At 38.2% G+C, this 14,634-nt stretch overlaps 1 protein-coding gene across 5 annotated transcripts in view; it reads right to left on the reverse strand.

Moving 5' to 3' along the window:
• Window positions 1–415: 415 nt before the first annotated feature.
• The window catches only part of LOC308491279 (sorting nexin-5), an 86,210-nt gene continuing 71,991 nt past the window's right edge, over window positions 416–14,634 (reverse strand). For all 5 annotated transcript variants that reach the window (XM_081034547.1, XM_081034548.1, XM_081034550.1 and 2 more), the window contains 12 exons: window positions 14,493–14,597; window positions 13,387–13,497; window positions 11,815–11,936; window positions 10,382–10,505; window positions 9,566–9,661; window positions 8,424–8,529; window positions 8,263–8,338; window positions 7,514–7,553; window positions 7,335–7,421; window positions 5,885–6,044; window positions 2,542–2,627; window positions 416–1,193 (listed from right to left, as the gene is read on the reverse strand). In XM_081034547.1, the coding sequence (XP_080890673.1) occupies window positions 1,143–1,193; window positions 2,542–2,627; window positions 5,885–6,044; window positions 7,335–7,421; window positions 7,514–7,553; window positions 8,263–8,338; window positions 8,424–8,529; window positions 9,566–9,661; window positions 10,382–10,505; window positions 11,815–11,936; window positions 13,387–13,497; window positions 14,493–14,597 (1,164 nt within the window). In that variant the 3' untranslated portion in view covers window positions 416–1,142. The remainder of the gene's footprint in view (window positions 1,194–2,541; window positions 2,628–5,884; window positions 6,045–7,334; window positions 7,422–7,513; window positions 7,554–8,262; window positions 8,339–8,423; window positions 8,530–9,565; window positions 9,662–10,381; window positions 10,506–11,814; window positions 11,937–13,386; window positions 13,498–14,492; window positions 14,598–14,634) is intronic.

Below are 14,634 nucleotides of genomic sequence, written 5' to 3' on the forward strand. Positions count from 1 at the left end.
GAACGATACTGACACTAAAAAAAGTTTGTTTACCCACCACTTTAAGCCTCTATTCTTGTTTTAATCAGCTGAAGGTAAGATGTAAAACTTCTCAGAGGAGAAAACCTGGAAGGACCACCTTAAGTGCTCAGTTATTGCCAATGATGAGACAGACACATCCTGAGGACACAGATGACTCATGTTACTTAAAGCCTGTCAAAAATGCAAACCAGAATCAAGTCAAAAGGAGACAAACCCAGATCTGGGGACCTTCTAAAAACCTGGCCTGCAGTCTTCAAAAACATTAAGACTAGAACAGAGGCCAGAAAGATTGGGTAGACGTTAAAGCACCTCACCACTGCCAAGGCTTAGCTGCAAATGTAGTCTTGGATGTACTTGGTTGGCCTTGCTTTCCACAAAAACACTTCATATGGTATCATGGTTTATCATTTTATTATACACTTTATAAAAAATCCAAACACTAACATCCGCCCCATTAGGGAGCATGATCATATCTTTATTAATGTAGATCTGGCCATTTTCTAAAGATGCCATATTGTTGGGTTTTATACCCTTAAGATACTTCTCTCTCAAATATAACCCAACTACAAAAATGGAGTTGCAAAGGGTGTATAAAGGTGAGACTTTCTCGCTCTTGTTACATATACACATTTAAGATGACTAAAGAACTCTGAGAGTTAAGGGGGGAAGTCATCTAATTAAGGAACGGAATGTCTGTCGCCTGTAACAAGTAGCTGAATTTATTACAACTGGCACCTACTCTAAAATGACTGGATATGAGCACATGAAACAATGAGACTACATGTGCCAGGCAATTGTTTATACTTGTTTCCAGAAGGCACATATTTCCTGCACCCTTTTTTAATAACTAAAGACAAATTACAGGAGAACCCAGTATTTAGATTCTACCCACTTTGAGCTATTAAATGCATAAGGAAAAGATTAGTTATGTCCAAGTAGCATGTAATAGAAATATTTTTAAACCAACATGGTTAAGTGTTAAGATTTTTAGAAATCAAAATATTTATTAACATAATTTTAAACTAAAGTCAAAGGTAATAAATCTTCTGTGGTAATGATTTAAGTGCAAGTGATGCTGGCTTTCTTTCACATTCGTGTCCTTCATTCAGAGAAAAGGCAGATCAGTTGTTCTTGAACAAGTCAATGCAGCTCTGCAAGAGGGAGACATTGTTCTGGAAGAAAAACAAAAGTCAACATAGACCAATGAATCGCGTTAGGTCTAAGACTTCCTATATAAGAATTAAACTGAAACCCACAGACCTAGCTTTTCTTAAGAGACATAAAGCCAGAAAACTGGGTTGGTGATTTTCTTCGTTAAATCACTTCTGAACCATAACCTACACCCCTCACCCCATTTTTATGTTGGTGAGTTCCTCTTAAAGGGTCTGGGGCTGCTGCACATAACAGGTTCACTCCAGCACCTCCACCCCCAGGTTTGTTCCCTACAGCCATGCCTGTTCTGCTTACTGTGAGTTAACCTAAATATTACATAAACGAGTCCTTTTTTGAAGTTGAACGTCTTGAAAAGACCAGATAAATTGTTGCTAAAAATTAATTATGGGTGAAATTTTTATATCAGATTACAAATTATAAATATTTAAATAGGACTTCACACAAATTGCTTTAAAAGTTCTCACTTTAAAGGAATTTTAAAAACTTAGAATACCCAGAACAATATGGGTATAATTTATGTATAAATGATACTTTAAAACTCCAATTGAAATGGACTTGGGCTTAATCAAGAGACAAGTGAATAAACACACGTATGCTGTCCCAATAAAGGAATTCAAAATATATACCCAATGTTCAGTCTTTCTGCTTTAACTTAGGCTAATGGCTAGTGACAATTCCCTCCTCCAATGACTCCCTACTGACCCAAAGGCTGACCCAGTTGCCCTGGACCAGATAGCTACTCTAATGGGGCTCAATTTCAGCTATACCCAGGAACCACTCAAAGAGCCATCCCCAGAAGTTCCGAGTGAATGGGTCTGGGCAACAAAAAGTCTTCAAAGCTCCGTACTAGATTCTAATGTGTATCCAGCATTGAGAACCACTGCTCTCCAACTTTTCTGTGCAAAATTAAGCTAGACATTAAATACAAGAAGTTTTCTTTCTTTTCCAAACCAAAAAGGGAATATCAGAACACACTTCATAAAACTAGAAAACATTTTTAAAAATGGTTTCCATGAACTCCAGATAATTAAGACCTTATAATGGTATACTAGATGTGTCCCAATTATTAGAACAGGTTCCTCAAAGTGTGGCCCGCAAGGACTTTGAGAAGAGGCAGGGGAGCTACCACCAAGAATACTCTTCTCAAAAGCAGTATTTTATCAAGACGTTCCAGATTTTTGGTTTGCAGTAGAATAAGTACTCTAACAAGTAGCTCCCACCTATACTACAAGGGATTAAAACTATAGCGCAAACCCCTCTGCCTGATGAGGAAATAACTTAGGAGGTAGTAAATTGGGAAATACCTTAGAAGAAAAAAAGTTGTCTTAATTTGAAGAAAAAACTTACCCTAGCATGCTTTATTTCCAGTTCAGACATTTCAATTAGATTTTTTCTAAATGCTGCCACTCTCTTTCGTTTGAAATTGCTTAGTTCTACAAAAGAGAAAGTTTACCAAGAAAAGTTAAATACTTTTCATGTTTAACTTCCAAATATCATCCCTTGATGCACCACCACATCTCACATTTCATCATCTCTGCAATTGGTACATATACCATTTTACGGACACTGCAGTGATGTGCTTGTCATTGATGTTAAGTGAACAATACCACCCAACCACCAAACACCAAAATTCAGAGAACGGCTACTGACTTGGAGAATCTGAGTTGAGTGGCTTTGCCTTAACCTCTAGGTTCCAGTGTTTGTGGAGAAAGGGCTGGGGAGGTGGTGAACCATACGCAGTTTAACCAGTGACTTTTTTATGGATTACTCTTAAACTGTGAAAACCCTCCCTAGCTCAAGCTGGTGCACTAGAGTACTCAAACTTACCCTCCTGTATCATGTCTATACAGCAATGTCCAACAGAGATATAATGCAAGAAGCCACATTAAAAACTCACACAAAAAATTTTGTGCTGATGTGTTACTAACAATACCTTGGATATACGAGGCTAAATAGGTCTTCCCCAGCTGTCAAAATAAGCTCGCCTCCTTCATCTGAGACTCGTACAGAAGACCAGGACTTAACACTAACGTCTCCCATGCTGTCTCATACTGTATTATTTTACTATGTTCACTTGATTGACTAATCAGTTCAGCCACAAATTTTACAAAGAACTGGGACCAAAGGCAAACAGGTTAAGATCTGTTCACCTTTGTATTTTTCAGAATAGTTTATACTTTTAAATTATCATACACTCAGGCTCACAATTTGAATGAAGAAAATCTAGCAACATAGGGACAAACCTCAGGCAATAAGGATAGGCCTAAATTGGCCCCATTTTAAAACTTTGTGGTTTTCTTTCATCCCCTCTAAAACTGTCAGAACCTCTAAACTCTGACTATATAATAACCTAAGATTTCAACTCAATACTTTTGAAGTCAATTAAAATCCGCTGTTAAAAAATTTATTTTAATAGGGCAACAAGGAGGTTCCTTTGAAAGAATCCAAAAGATAGCCACATGAGCATGTCTGCATGTCATTTGCAAAGTTTTTGTGCAGAGCAGCTCTGTCCCTTATAGTTCAAACATTATAGTCCTAAATAGACACGAGCCAAGACAAAGGAAAACTCTACAGTTCATTGCTATTATTAGGACGTTTCCAGATATGCCCTGTAGATTTTGAAACTACAGGAGAGAAAAAGGTTTTGGAAAACAAAGTCTTAAAATGAAATTGGGATTTCTCATGGGAACCTGAGTTTTGAGAGGGTGGGGAAGCGTTTTGAGGGTGAATCAAGTACAGAGTCCTACTATAATTACATTTGTTCTGAAAGACACATTCTTTACTTTGCTCTGGCTTGTTCCATGGCCCCTACAAATTATCAGCAGTGAGGTCCCTTAAGGAAAAGACTATTACACTCATGTTCAATGGAAATGGTGGACCATCTCCCAAAACCTAAGCTATATTAAAAAGGAATGAGGGAAGGCAAGAAAGAACCCTGTGGACATGGACTGGAATTAAATCATCATCATGGGACACGTGATTCCTTGGGGGAGAGAGGGAGAGAAGGAATGACACAGAGAGGGAAAGGAAGTGGGAGGAGAGGGAAAAGGGAAAACAAAGGGGAGAGGGGAGTGAGGAAGAGGGAAGAGAGAAGCTATGTGCACTTGCACATACCCCTACATTTCCTCACTGTGAGCAGAAGGGCCCAGTAGCAGAGACCCCGCAGGAACAATAAGTGTATTTAGCACCCAAACCTTGTTACTAATCTTTTAAGTAACAAGAACCTGGGTTTCTGGAAGAAATGGAGACTTCCAGGGCAACAGTAGAAAAGAGTAGTAAGATTAGTATAGAACATCTAACTACTGAACAGAATGGGAAGTATGTCATAAGGGTATGTCAGCTTAAAGATACTCCCCACTGGCTAAGTTTGGACAATTTGAGCACCAAAATAACTTAGTACAGTGATGAATTTAAAAACTATTTTCAAAAATAGGAATCCATGACTAATAACAAAAATAAAGAAGGAGAGAAGAGAAGGCTTGTGCTTAAAGAATAATGTCAAGTGCTGACTTAGAAAGGGAATGCGAAAATAGGGAGAGGAGGAAAATCACCTTTTTGCAACCAAGAGAGTAATGGTTGGCTCAGGCAGGAATCATCAACACAGGCTATACTTAGGGAGAAAGTTGAAGAGTAGGAAACATGCAGTCTTAAATTTTCTCCCCATGGATTGCTAATTAGTGGCATGAGAAAAAAATATTAACTATATAGTGGAGAAATGACGTAACACCTGATTGGGTAATCAAAATTAATACCACAACACTCTAAAACTGCTTAGGCGAAGAGGGACAACATGCCTTCAGATACCATACCCTAAGAACGCATTAATTATATAGTAGTTTGTTGGAAGTGCATACCTGGAACCGAATCTTGAGAAAATAGGCCAATCAAAAAGGAGAAACATTCATTTGTAAAAAAGGGATTATGATCTTCAAAAGGGCCAACATTGGGGCCACCCCAGTGTCTCAGGTGGTTGGAGTGCCGTGCTCCTAACATTGAGGCTGCTGGTTCGATTCCCACATGGGCCAGTAAGCTGCGCCCTCTACAGCTAAGATTGTGAACAACAGTTCTCCCTGGAGCTGCAGTGATCTTGAGCTACCAGCCCGATTCGTGAGTGGCTGGCAGCCCAGCAGGAGTTGCCATGAGGGGCTGTGAGCAGCCAACCAATGACTGGGGAACCTGCCTCGGCCAGGGGGAGTGCAAGGCTCATAACACCAGCATGGGCCAGGTAGCTGTGTCCTACACAACTGGACTGAGAAACAATGGCTTGAACTGGAGTGGAGGAGTGCGGGGATGGGGCAAATGTCATTTAAAATAAAAAAAAGGCTGAGAAGGGTTCCTTCCAAATTAGACTTAGGACCTATGAAAACTGAGATTATTGAGACTAAGAATAAAGACAGTAGATTGTATTATACTGTATTGAAGTTACCAAAGTACTACTGTATAGAGGTAAGAGAAATGCACAACAAAGTTCTTAGAAATAAAAGGACCACGATATATAAAGCTTACAGTTAAAAAAAAACCCAATGTGTTTATAAAAACACACGGTAGGACATGTGCCAAGTGACAAAGCAGAAGGGACAAGTGTCCCCAAGTAAAGGATGTATGAGTAGTCTCTGATATTTGTGCAACATCTCTCTGTAAGCTTGAAATTATTTCCAAATAGAAAGCAAAAAGAGTGACCCCGCTCGACCTTCTTTTGCAGACTCAGAAAGCTGTTCAAATTTCTGGCAGCATTCCTGCTGGTGTGCCTCAGCCAACCTGACGTCTTTGCTTTTTAAGCGGGCCTTATCCAACGCTTTATTTGAGTTCTCATAGTCAATGAGGGCTTTGGTGCGTCTGTATAAGAGATCCTAAAAAGAAAATTAACAGATATGACACAGTAATTCACTCTACCCTGAAACATCTCTAGAGAACAAAATAGGAAGACTAAGTATCTAAAATACTCTGAAACATTCTTAAAACCCTATCCTATAAACCTGCCTCTAGGGATCTGCCCTGAGGATCTAATCTGAAATAGTCTCTGCAATCTTACAGCAAAGTAAAGTTACCTCATTATCTAAAACGGGAAATTATGATGCATGTATGACAGATAGATAAGGTTCGGTTTTGTGTATACTCAAAAAATTTATGTTTACCATCAGCACTTAAATCCATTATAAAGACAAGAGTCTAATGTGTGTTAAAAGAAATCAAGTAAAAGATTAAGGAAACATGCCAAAGGACAAATTAAAATAAAACCTAAACTATGGGGAAAATAACAAATTTCTACTTCCTGATGACATTTTCCTGTTACATATTTTCCCTATCTAATTTTATGTTGCCTGCGTCAGTGTATTTCACATAAAAATAATTTAAACATTTTGTTCAGGGGATTGAAGATAGTGAAGAATGCATGTTTCATTCCAAAAGGTCATTCTGCTTGCCCTTTAGCCTCGCTTTTGGTAAGTAATGCTTTTATGATTCAAAGTCTTCAGTGACAACTGCAATTCAATAAAAACTCACAAATCTCCAAGCCCTTTCTACCTCAGAAATAGACCTTTTGACATGTCTTTGGTTATGTCCCACATCCAATAACTGACAATCCCCCAAACTACTATCTGTACTCAGCACCACCCCTACTGCTTCTGAGCCAATACAATCTAAGCATACAATGCCACATAAAGGCATGTCACCATGAAAAGATTTCAACCAAAATGCAACTGGAGGACACAAAATGAAGAACCTCATTATGTGTACCCCCTCAGAAGAACAGAACTTAAGAACTAAGAGGTCGATTTGCAGAAGACCCAGAAGTATCTCCTGACTAACGAACTTACTGCTTGAATTCCGGCTGGACTTCAACTCTTTCTACTCCTTTGCCCATAAATAGTCCACCCCAAATCCTCAACGGACTCACTTATAACTTGTCACAGATGCTTTTTAGAATTGCAGTTCTGCTATTCCTCAATAAACTCAATTTCTGGTAACTCAAGCTCATCTCAGTTTACACCTCTATTTATTTAGGTCGACATCACTTAAACAATCCTGACAAATTCTTAACTTCCTTCATTTTCATCAAGAATAAATCTCTAACATCAAACCTCTACTGGGTCATGGCCAGGTGGTCTTGCACTCCTCTGAGGACTTAAAGAACTTCTTACCTTAGCAGCCTCTATATTGAGCATGTAGTATCGGAGAAGCTCTGTCAGCTTTAAATCTTCGTCTGAGGAGACTCGACTCTCTACTTTCTATTTAACAAATACAATAAAGGTCACCATCACCTAAGCAGAAATCTACAGATTATAAAGCATTTAATGAAGATCAACATAAAAATCCTTACCCTAAGTTTTTCAAATAGCTCAGCAACCTTCAGTAGGTACCTGAAAATATACACACGATTTTGGTTTAAGGTCTTGAATCATGTATGATGTATGATTTTGTAAGTACTCTAAGACATGAAAGCTGTGTTAACCAAAGTCAGGTTCTAATGAACCACCACCATGGGTGTCTCAAAGCAATAAATATATACTATTTCATCTTGGTTCTGCCATTAACCTGACTTCCATTTTGAAATCAGAAATACTAGTACCTGTTATACCAAGCCTAAGTGTTAAGTAGAATACTATCTCACACTAAAAGTGGCCAGGGTAGAAAAACTGTGAGAAATTCATATTAAAACAAAGCTCAAGATCAGACTGGGGTCATTACATTATCCTTATGATCACCTTAATCAAATCTCTTCAAGTCAGTCCAGGTATTCAGATAAATGACAAGTACCACACGCCAAAGAACACACAAGGCAAACTTCACTCAAAGACAACTCCAAAATTAAGATAATCTACAAGAAACAGACATGTAATAAAGGCTTTGATGACAGCCACCATGTTGGATACACAAGTGCCCTCTGAGTGCTCTACAAAGTGTCTGTTCAAAGGTGTGTAAGACTTGAGTTCCTGGAATCTATCGACTACCCTTGATGAGCTTGTACTCAAGAGCACAGCTGAAACTATGTAGTCACTGTTCATAACTTTAATTAATTAAACTACCTAGTTTTCAATTAGGGGAAATGCTTTTCCAACAAAAACTTACTTTTTGATGACTGTGGGCTCTTCTAAAGCCAGGCTATGTAGGCAGGCTGCAGTGTGGATATAGTCATCTGAAACATCTGCAGAAACAAGAACAGCCCTTTTTATATGAATAGATCTGGCACATTAACAAAGCTAAGTGGCTAGTGAGTGAATGGTATTTACTTTTATGCGATCTGGTCATTTTGTCAGCTTTTGCACATGAATCCTTGATCCTATTATAATAGTTAATGAGGAAATTCTTCTCTTGCTCGAAGAAGTCATCTACCTCCTAAAAAGGGAGGAAAAAAGAAATTTAAGATGCAAAACTTTCAATAATATGAATATGTATTTTATTTTCTATTATCTAGCAATTCTGCTAGACTAGTGGTTCTGCCTGGTGGGTTGCTACCTAGCCTTGGGTGTAGGTGGTGTGATGAATTTGGTCAGTTCCAGACTAACAGGCAATACCAGTATCTGGTGGGCACCCCCAGCAACACCAAACAGGACAGTCCCACACACCTTGAAAGCGATGCCAATGAAATAGTTACAAAAGTTTCCAAATTTCTGACAATGCTCCCTCTACTCAGGGTGCTTACTAAAGCCCTCAAGTGAGAAAGTTAGGTATCAAATAGTAGCTACTGAAATAACTCACTTAAAAAGGGACTGGGGGGCCGAGGAGTGAAGAAATAAATTGCACCTATGAGGGTAATGAGAGACTTGTATATTAATTTGATTTTCTAGCACAGCACTGTCTAGTAGAAATGTGTGAGCTATATGGGCCATTGAAAATTTTTCTGTGGCCACATTTTTTTAAAAACAAGTGAAATTACTTTTAATATTTTACTTAACTCAGTATATCTAAAACAAAAACATCAGTGAGATATTATACATGATTTTATTCGTATCAAGTACTTGAAATCCAGCATGTAAATCAAAATTTGGTTCCTTAATTGCACACAACTTCTCAACTGCTACTTGTGTCTGGGGCTACCAAAATGGACAGTATAGTTCTGGAGAATGGCATGAAATACTGATCTGGTAGCTTATTTTCTGCTTAATAATAATCTAAGCTCTCTCCTTACAGAAAAGGAGAAAATGAAGACTTAAGTGTGGGTAGCTTTATTCCTTCTCAGGGAGAGAACAGGGTTATTTGGGAAAAGTAAGTGAACATTAAATGAGTACATAAAAATAACCAAAAATTTAAAGAAATTACTACATTTCTGAGAAGTTAATACCATTTGTTTCACAAATATGTTTTCTGAAGAAATAGAAGTTCACATCCACGTGAAGTCAAGAATTTTCTGTAACAGCTAAAAGCAACTTACCTTAACTCCAGAAAAAAGAACTTCATCAGCACTTTTCACCACACTTTTGAAAAAGCCACCAAACATCTCTTTGGTATTCTTTCGCCTAACACTTAGCTGAAAAGAGAATTTCAAAAGAATAGTTTATGGTACATATTTTTCTAGGTTCTTTTAAAGAAGTCCTGAATACATTCCAAGTAAGTGTCCTACTGCATAGGCACACACCTTAAATTCCACCCCAACCACCAGATTTAAAATATCCAATAAATGACTAAACCACAGGTCAGAATTCTAAAAGTGTGACTAAAGAGATATTTTGAAAAACTATCTAGGCACCAAGTCTTGGTGGCTTTTAAATTCTTGGTAAAATTACTGTTCTGTTCTATTAAATTTCATTGGTTAGAAGAAATTTTCTGAGGAAATTTCCTTCTGAGGAAATTTCTAAGTCAGGGCCTGCCTCATACATATTAACGGAAAATTAACATGTTGGGGGAAAAAAAAAAGGCACGCAGGTATTCTTTCAACAAAATGGTAGCCAGGGAGAAAACAAATGTGTATTAATTCAAGTTCTTTCTAGTAACACCAAACTAACTGAGGGAAGAAAACTAGTCTTTAGAATGGGAAAAGGTCAAAATCTTTTAAGTAGCCTTTTACAAAAATGTCTTACACAATGGATCTGTGGGGAAGGGAAAGTGCATCTAAAAAAGGTTTCTGGTGTTTTGGTAAGAAATTCAGAATTTTAAGTCAATTTTTCAGAAAATATATCAAGTGTATTTTTAAAAAGTATAGTCTTGTACATTTTAACTGGATCACAGAAATGGAATTAAAATGCCTTACGTCCTGATCATATTCCAGGAAAACATGAAAGTTGCGATCCTTATTGAGAATAGGGTGAGAGGACAGCCGCTGAAGAAAGACTTCATGGGAGGATACAGTCTTCTTAAAGACAGCAAGATATTCACTGGAAGAGAAGCACACAAAGCATTGTGTTGGCATTGCTTAACTAATGACCACTACTGCTCCTGGTTATCATCACTGTTCTGCTCATGCATCTAAGCAAAATATCTGAACCAGACCAAAACATTTTGGTATAACTTTATATCTAATTAGGTAGTAAGGTAGTTGTCATTTTGAAACCTGTGGAATGAGCAAATGAAAGGGGAAAATGATATTTTAACTGGGGTTGATGGAGCAAGTCTGCAAAGCCCAAAACCTACAAGCAAATACTGCTGGTACTTAGCAGTCACAGAACACTGGTTTCTTTAAAATAATGAAAACCGTTTAATTCTGTAGCTATGTACACAGCATTGAGTCTAACAAGACTTAGAATTGTCAGAAACTATAAAGCAGCTTTATCTCCATCTGTACATTAAAGATCACTGTAAACTCCTCGATGGTAGGAATTTGAGTCTGTTGTGTTCGGTGCTTTATACTCAGAGTTGGTCATGACAGGCAGTCAAGTGTGTGCTGAATGATTAAGGACCTGGAGGTACTTGAGCACTGGCCTAGATAACATGGTCTTGGGGCAAAGCACTAAGAGAACTGCTGAAATGAGCACCTGAATTCCAATACACTGATGGTGGAAGAGGGGAAGGAGCCAAGATGTAGTACAAGAATGGTTTCATAAGAAACTTTCATGCAATAAAAAACCCACTTTTGCTTGAAATAATTAAAATACACTTCCTACGGACCTGGGCTTCTTTCAAACCATCAATGTGGTTATTATTCATAATGCTTCTTTGTACCACATTCACAGCAATCTAGTTCCAACTGTATTTCCAGTAATTAAATTTCAGGGAAGAAAGCTTTGTACATTACATTATCAGCAACCTGAAGAATTCCTTATATATAAAGACACAAAGGTTTACTTCACTATGCCAGACCAGCATCCCAAAACAAGTATGGTCTACACAGGGAAAACCACTAATCTATCCCATGTTAATGGCCAGGAAGTCAAGGCATAAAGTTAAAAGACTGTGCCCCACACTCTGCAAAATGTAGTTTTAGAAGACAGCGCTAGGGGATGGCCTGTTAGCTCAGTTGGTTGGAGTGTGGTACTGGTACCACCAAGGTTGCCGTTCGATCCCAGCATGGGCCACTGTGAGCTGCGCCTTCCTTTAAAAAAAAAAAAAAAAAAAAAAAGAAGACAACAGTAGGCAACTAATTAACTACCATACTTAAAAAAATTAAATTAGTTGTCAGGTTCTTATTTCTGTACATTACCACTTTTTTTCTCAACAGATAGAGTCCCATCAAAGAGACCCACTTACGCTTCCAGCTCTTGCTTCATCTTGGCAAATTCTTCTTTGGTCATAGACCCTTCACCCTCTCCCAGTTTCTGCATCTTCTCTCGAGGGCCATCAAAGTCAGGCTTTGTAGGAGCAGGTGGAATCTGTAGCATAGACAGGTAACTTGTGAGCATTCTCATCCAGGCAGTGATACTCTAGTTGGGGGCTGTGCGTGAGAGGCAGCCAGCCCTGTCGGTCAATCTGTTTTTCTCTTAACCTTATTCCTTTTGACCACTGAAAAGAAGTGTCCTGACCACAACTGGGCGCTCGCTTTGAGTGTAATCACTTGTTCAGTTTACCCAGTATGGACAATTAGCAGGGAGGGTACAATAGTATCTATCCTGCTTCAACGTCAGTTTAAAGTTTATATATTAATATTATAATCAGGGCTAAAATGAAGCTGATGAAGAACCACCAAGATTATAGTCACTAGACTTCAAAAGGAGTTTTTAATTCCAGAGAATAATCAAAAGATTCTAATTTTGAGTGAAGAGAACATTCTTAAATACAAGCTTCAGTACTAATTTTGTTTAATTATTTGGCCAGATTCTTCAGTCGGCCTGGCAAGACAAGCCACTTAATTCTCCTTTAAAATCAGCTAAGACTCTTCCTGTAGCCATGCATTAACTCTAAAAATCTGAGCACAAAGACAACTGCCTCCTTTACTTTGAGCAGACTAAAACCTTTCTTTTTTTTTTTTTAAATTAATTTATTTATTTATTAGTTTCAGGTGTACAAAACAAGGTAATACTTAGACGTTCATCATTTATATCCCTCATACTGTGAACCCCCCTCCCCCCATCCACTATCCCTCCGACCTCACACTGAACCATCACATTATATATATAAAATTATAGTTGGCATTCATTAATGTTTAGCTTCTGGTGTACAATGCCATGATCAGGTATCCACAGTATCCCTGAGGTGGTCTCCCAAATAGGACGCATGTCCATCGGATACCCAACAAAATCTTTACAACATTATAGAATACCTTCCCCAAATTAATTTTCAAAAAAAACCCTGAGGCCATCTTGTGGTTACCAGCTGCTTCCAAATCCCTTCACCTTTCCCCTTATCCCCAACCCCCTCCCACACACCCATCTAACCACTCTCGGTTTTTTCTCTGCGTCCCCAAAACTGTCTCTGATTAGTTCATTCACATACAGACTAAAACCTTTCTGAGAAATGTACTGTATAACATCACCAATACTGAGGTTTTCCTAAAAATCAATTCCACTTGATGCCTAAAGAAAAATGCCAGAAACACCAAACCCAGAAGTAGGTTAAGAGTTAAATTATGAAACTGTTTATGTTTACCCTCTTATACTATACAAAATGTAAGACTGTACGTTTCATTTCATTCATAACTGTTGACACTATTCTCAGATAGTTTAGACTAACAGTAATGGTCAACACATACTCCAGCTGGAAGATGAAATCAGACTATTTTCATAATCCATTTGAAAAGTGGGTAAAAGTCTCTTCAGACGAAATGAGCAGCAAGGTACAAGAAACTAGCTTCAGTTATTATTTGATTTTCCAAAATGCACTTACAATAAGCCCAGCATAGTCTGCAGTTTCAGTGAGAGTGTCATGTAGCCATACAAAGTCTTCATGTTGCCTTGTAACAGAAAACTCTGGGCTCTGAAATGTGGGCAGCGTAGTCTGTAAAGAAAAGTTAACCGGTAACAACCACTTTTAGATAAAATGGTTTGAGTTTTCTGGGCTGTACTATGGGAAAATTCTACATAAAAAACCATCACAATCAGCTCCAATGAAGAACAAAAAGCAGCAACACATAATCTCGCCCATCACCATAAAAAGTCATAGCTAAGATTCAACATATTCTTTAAGTTATTCTTTTCACAAAACTCCACCTTTCAGGTCAACTCAGGCAGGTATTATCATGCAGTCTTCACACTGCCTCCTGAATAACGGAGGTATGGTAATCAAGCCACCGAGGTATTAGGAGGAAACCATGTGGGAGAGGACCTTTGCTTTATTTAAATCTGTGCCTCAGTTTCCTCACCTATAAAACAGGGATAATAAAACACTACAAAGTTGTTATAAAAAAAAAAACACAAAGATCAAATCCATGTAAACCCTTTTTAACAGTGCCTGACATAAGACAAGCACTCAAATACCTTTTAACTGGTCTGGAAGGAGAAATGAGGCTAAAAATGGTCCTGAAAGGACTAATTCTAAGAAACTAAACTTACTTTCTACATATTCCAGATTGCCGTATTGCTTTTGTCAAATTAAAAATTTGGAGAAGGAAAAACAGTCTTTTTAATCACAAGAAATAAGTGGGGCAAAGGACAAGAACTTAGTAAACATGAGAAAGCAAGCACCTCCCATGCAGATAAATTAAAAAGACAAAGTGGAAGAATTCAACTGTGTAGGTTTAGTTGGCTCCCCTACAGCACTTTGCCTGGTTTTAATAGCAGCAATACCCACAGCCCCAGGGCTCCACCATAGTGGTAAATCCTGCAACAAGTGAACTTATCTGAGGTTCACTACAAGGAAGATGAGGGAGGTGCTCACTTAGCAATGGCGCTAGACTACAAACAAATGGCAATCATTTCAGATCTGGAAGGTTCTTCTCAGAGCCAGGATGCAGCCTAGCATTGTTTTATTACTGAAGTCATGCTGTCACTTACCTTGGTGTGCACTGTAAACTTGACCTTATCTCTCTCACTGAGTGCATCAGGTATGTCGATCTGAAGCGAGGGATCAACATTCAGGTCCACAGATACAGATCTCAGCTGAAATACATTATTTTTTTGTGTGGCTATTAGTCTC

This window comes from Rhinolophus hipposideros (genome assembly GCF_964194185.1).
Source record: "Rhinolophus hipposideros genome assembly, chromosome: 22".
NCBI classification, from domain to species: Eukaryota; Metazoa; Chordata; class Mammalia; order Chiroptera; family Rhinolophidae; genus Rhinolophus; species Rhinolophus hipposideros.